This window comes from Bufo gargarizans, chromosome 2 (assembly GCF_014858855.1).
Source record: "Bufo gargarizans isolate SCDJY-AF-19 chromosome 2, ASM1485885v1, whole genome shotgun sequence".
Taxonomy (NCBI): Eukaryota; Metazoa; Chordata; class Amphibia; order Anura; family Bufonidae; genus Bufo; species Bufo gargarizans.
The window spans coordinates 200409538-200415537 of NC_058081.1; the positions used below are offsets into that span (position 1 = coordinate 200409538).

Here is a 6000-nt window from a genome sequence, read left to right on the forward strand (position 1 = left end):
AGTCATTCAGACATACAACTGTCTATCCTCCCTGACCTTCAGTCCAAGGAAATGGCTTGTGTTCAGAAGAAGTCATTGACAGCCCAAGCAGCATAATGAACATGGTGCTAATTCATTGTACATAATGACACTGAACAGCTTCACAACAAAAGCCCTTTGAGAGCGAGCTTGTTCTTTTATTAGCAACAAAAGCAAGTTTACTCAAAGGCTCTGTCTGCTATTGGAAATAGTTACTTACTAAACAAACTAGCATTATGGGAGAAGGTTAAATTACCTCCACATTACACGCTCCCTGCAGGACACTGTACTTCATAGAGTTAATTAAAAGTGCTTGTTACACCCTCTGCGGTTGGTCCTTCAGCCTTACTACCATTGTCCTTCTGAACTCTGGAGAAATGCGACATACCTGTAAAGTCACTTCAAAGAAACCAGGGGGAAAAATGAAAAGTATGTGTAAGAGTGCAAAAAAAGGACTTGGCACAGGTCTTAGACAGTGCTTCGGGCAAAATCTTGTCCAATGCAGATCTTTTCATCAGGGAAATCCTCTTCACATAGAACCTAAAATAATACTTTTGTTATAGTCAAAGGACTTGTATTGTACAGCTACTAAGGGCTTAAATGAGTTCTGTATTCCCGCTCGTATTCATAGAAAATCCAGAGGTAAAATACGATTGGCCTAAAGCCGATAAAAAGCTCACATATTTATCAAAATGTTCTTGGTTTAAAGTGGGTTTTCAAGTGTTTTATAGCGATGAACTATCCTCAGGATAGGTCATCAGAATCTGATCGGTGGGAGTCTGACTCCGGGGACCCCGCCGATCAGCTGTTAAAAGAGGCTGCGCTGCTCTGATGATCATGACGGGCCTCTCCCTTTGCCAGCGACGTCACATATATCAGTCACGTGGCCTAGACGCAGCTCAATCCCATTCAAATGAGTGGAGCTAAGCTGCAATACCAAGTACAGCTGCTATCCAATGGACAGCGCTGTGCATGGTCAGGTGCATGGAGGCTGTGGAGCTCACTAGAGTGCCACGGTCTCCTCAAACAGCTAATAGGTGGGGGTCCCTATCCTGAGTGTATGAAAACCCCTGTCGTTTAAAGGTATTTTGTCTTCTGTTTATAGTTATTTTAACTGTTTAAGATTTTATGTTTATTGTTAAATGATCGTAAATGTAACATTTAATTGTGATAGCAGTACAGATGTGCCCGGTGTACGATCACTGCAGAATCCCGGGCTCTGTGTTATATGTAGGGCTACACTTTACATGCTTCCCCATTACAGCACATGGACTTTGCAATTACTAACAGCAGATCTCATGGAAAATATATCTCCTGTAGTGACTGTCTACATGGGCTATGTTCCTACACTGACAGTACACTCACATAAAGATGGGTTTTATGCAAGTTTCAGTATGCATTTTCATAAAAATTGAAGAAATATTCGTGTAGTTTGCTATTTTTGGGGTCATGTACACATTTGCATTTGGAGAAGGTCTCTGTGGGTTGATTTTCTGGTGTTAGAATAATTGCTAATACTCGATTCTTGCGCCCTTGGTAGCAGGCAGAGACATAATAATTAATTTTAAACATAAGCAATTAAGACCCTAAGTTCAGTTTTAAATATTTTGACATGATTATCTGACTACGTCCAATTGAATATATAAATCTTAATGTAGCTCCTCTTATTAGAGAGGTTATGCTTAAGATTAAAGTTTAGAGAAAGCTGCCCCTTACAAAGATAGTTAGAGATATGTATACACTATACTATTTATGAATAGTCCCATTTGGATAGATAACAATTCTACACCATTCAACACAACATTCACAAAACTACATATGAATCTTCTCTGCTCATTCTGCTCTATAACATGCTGCCTGTAGATTTTTCTGTTTGCGGGTTCTCTTTAAGGTAATAGAAGCAGTGGTCCAAAAGTTTTGTGGAACAGAACTCATATACTTATGTAGGAAGAAAGTAAAGTGTGATTTCTCTCTGCCAAATATTGGAGCTTATGTTATTGCGTCACACCTGCAATATCTAATCTATTGGATAAGATGACTCTTGGAAACCTAATCACCAATAATGATGATAATTTTGGAATATTTACACTTTATTAGAAAGCTTATCACTAGCAAAGCGACTTCTGCTCAAGATGCTAATACTTCATTGCTGGGTATGGATTAGGGTAATAATGAATTTCTCAACATCAACTGTTTAGTAACCAGTCTGGAACAACACCCTACTTACTGAATTTCTGACCATTCCAGACAATTCTGTCTGGAATTATGTAGGATTATACAGGGTTAATTATTCTTTTAAAATATAAGACATTAAGATACACATACAAGATCTAGTTTTTATTTTAGTTATCATCGCATCATTATATACATTTGTCTTTTTTACTTTGCACTAAAAGGATACAGTATTGCGATCATTTATGATTATGCACTTTATAATATCACCAATAACTTATTGCAGAATGAAAAAAAATGGGAAAATTAAAATATGGATTAACTATAAGAGAGAGAAAAAAAATCAAGAATTTACTGATAAATGGCTTTCTTTGCCAAATGTCATTTTCAGTTTTTTTTTTTATTCATTTCCTCTTTTTTTAGTATTTATCTGATGGAAATATATATAACATGAACATAAGATGATTATGAACTTTTGCAAAACTAGAACCAACTAATTCATTTTCACCAGAATATACACTATGTTATAATGGAATCCCGAAGAAGAATTCTTACGAAATCCTGCATACTGAGAGTTTTTCTTATTTACGCCAGTGAACATTTTCGTCAGCAATGTACATTAACGTATGTTACAAAATAGCTCTTTCACTGAACCCTGAGACAGTTTTACTTGAAGATGTAGGATTGACAGTTCATATGTTAAGCCATCTTCATGCTCTTTTTGGGAATAGCTCTTTTTCTGTGCTGCTGATCCAATACCCAAACAAGTGTCCACAATTCCTAGCACTGTCCTGGGAAAAAACACATTTGTAATCCTTCATGCTTGACTTTCAGTGGTGGTCTGTAACTGCACGGATTGACACATGAAGAGATGGCAACAATTGCTGCTCAAATTGTGTTGCTGGTATAGGAGTAGACAGCAGTGCAGGGCTTTGTTCACACTAGTGCCCTGGCTTCTCCTAATAGATTAAGTATCACAGTTCAGACTATAACCCGTCTGTAGGTATGATTTATATAAGGTGGCAAATTCTAGTACTCAAAATCACAGGCTACCACCCTTAAAACTTAGCTTTTAATATTATCTAGAATATACAAGGAACCCTCCAACATAGAACAAAATAATGAACAAACACAAAAAATGGAGCAATAGCGCTTGGTTAATAATTAATATTCAGGTTAGTATATGACAGGGGTGGGGCCTAATAATGGGCTATGGGCTCTCTCCCTATAGCTGACCCTCTCACTATTTATACCCTGCCTATAAACAGAATAGCCGCCCCGATAGGGGCGATCCCGTATCAGGAACCTCCTGGATGCCCTAGGATGGCCCTGATTAGGGATGGCCCTGATGGCTAATGTATGCTATCCTATTGATAAACCATTCTTATGATACCTAGCGACTAATTGACAAAAACAAAAACAGATATACTATAAAAGAAAAGTACAGATATTCTAGAATAAAGATCCAGAAATAGATTATGTGATAGTCAATCCATTTCCTAGTTGTAATCATAGATGCTTATTGTCAGTTATCAAATAGCACATAAATCACCCTTTAGTATAGCAGAGTGTTTTGAGTCAACCAAGATTGGTGACACCAATATCCCCTAAATACACGAATAATAGGATGCCATCTAGATTGATGACCTCCTCCGTTCCGTTTATAGGCAGGGTATAAATAGTGAGAGGGTCAGCTATAGGGAGAGAGCCCATAGCCCATTATTAGGCCCCGCCCCTGTCATATACTAACCCGAGTATCAATTATTAACCAAGCGCTATTGCTCCATTTTTTGTGCTTGTTCATTATTTTGTTCTATGTTGGAGGGTTCCTTGTATATTTTATATTCTAGATAATATTAAAAGTTTTAAGGATGGTTTCTTAATAGATTAAGCCTTAACGTTGTGTCTCATGCCATATAACGCAGCATGTTGTGGGCAAAAGTAGGGTTGCATTTTACAGACAGAGGTTCAGAATCTTTATGTGAACGGGACCATTTCATAGGCACAACAGAGAAGAATAGCTACAATGTGACACCATTGTGTATGTACAAGCGTGGGGTCAGTTTGCTGTTTCGAACAAATGAGGGTCATAATTTGTGTAAATTGTTTTGGGCACATAGCATGAGAACAGGGGCATAATTTGGTACTTGCTGTTGGCACCCAAGCTGAGACCAAGGATTGCCATCATGACTGCTACTAGTCTAATTCATCCAAGTCATGGTATATTAGTAGTAATAAACAGGTGCTGACTGGCCATAGACCCTCCAAAAAGGACAGAATGTGGCAACTATTGATTGCCACCACATAGCAACAAGATTCGGGGGAGGTATTTTGTGCTGCATAGTGGTATTTAGTTTTTTGGGATGGTATTCTGTGCTGCACAATGGTGTTGCTGACCCTGCCAACTCGTATCGCTCCCATCTACTTGTGTTGCCCTGCTTTCTGTCAATTTGGACCCACCTACAACATTGGGGCCACTTTGAGGTTTTTTCCAGGGCCGCTTTAGTTTTCTAATCTGCCCCTGGTAATAAGTCAGAGCAACTGGACTTGTATTTTTTTCTTGAAAATATTTTGCTAGTCATCCCACTAGCTTTTCAATTTCCAAATAAGAAAGCCAGTTGGATGACTTGGTCTTCAAGAGGAAGTCCAATTGATCTTATTATGACTGATATAGGATTCCTGTTTGAAGTTTGGCCAAGATAATAATGTTATCATGGGTTATATACGTCCTGTGGCATGTTCATGATTGACAATATTTTCATGCCTAAAAGTCAGTTAGTTGGACACCCATGATGTACTGAGATTCAAACTGTTTAGGTTGTTTAAAAAGAAAAATTACAATGTTCAGTATATTTTCTCTAATATTTCTATTTGACAGAGCCCACATATATATATATATATATATATATATATATATATATAGTATATGTAATGAAGCTAGAATGAGCAGCATGGCCTTACCATAGATTATACCATAGATATAGCATTACACTCTATGCAAAGGGCAATGACACTGGCTGTGAACTAGAAGAGCCTGTCTTCAATCCTATGTAAACTCTGGGTGACCTCAGACATGGCCGCCTTATATCCTTGTGGTCCCTTTACTAGGACCCTGGAGTGGATGGCATGGAAAAACAAATAAAGCAGTAAACGACTACCCGTCTAGGAGTTTCTCTCAAGAGAAGAGTTTGTAATGTGTTTAGCAGGAGGCTGTATAAACAGTGATGAATAATCCTGCCTCCCGTGCCTTACAGAAATCCTGATCACACGCTCTATTGATGACTCTGTCCATGCATTCACATAATTGTGATACAAATAATAATGCTCATTTTCCTTTTTTTCCCCTTCAGATTATAGAAAGCAATATCTGGAACTCTCCTGCCGCTTTCCACGTCATTGCTGGGAGCCCTCACAACAATTTTTCTTGAAAAAAAGACTAAGTTTATAATAGCCATTTCTATTAAGCATTTTAATATGGAAGAAGTGCTTATGGATCTTGGCCTCTCATAATGTACATAGGATTGTGATTACCCCCGAAATGATGTGCTGTGTGTAAAAATACCTCCATACGTTTAATGTGCACTATTTATGTGTCCAGTGTATAGATACTGTGTGGTGTGAGATTTTGCCTGCATGGTAGGCTTAACTTGGCCAATCCATTTTTTTTATTCACTGCTCACTACCAAAGGATTCTCATCTTGCATTGTGTTTAGCTGTGGATCCTTTGGCAGTGACCATAACTGTATTAAAGTTAATATGTATGTTATATATACAGTATATATATCTTGCAATAAAATAACTTATTTTCTT

At 37.8% G+C, this 6000-nt stretch overlaps 1 protein-coding gene across 2 annotated transcripts in view; it reads left to right on the forward strand.

Moving 5' to 3' along the window:
• SCAPER (S-phase cyclin A associated protein in the ER) overlaps positions 1-6000 on the forward strand; it is a 284324-nt gene extending 278324 nt beyond the window's left edge. For both annotated transcript variants that reach the window (XM_044279884.1, XM_044279885.1), the window contains exon 31: positions 5541-6000. In XM_044279884.1, the coding sequence (XP_044135819.1) occupies positions 5541-5638 (98 nt within the window). In that variant the 3' untranslated portion in view covers positions 5639-6000. The remainder of the gene's footprint in view (positions 1-5540) is intronic.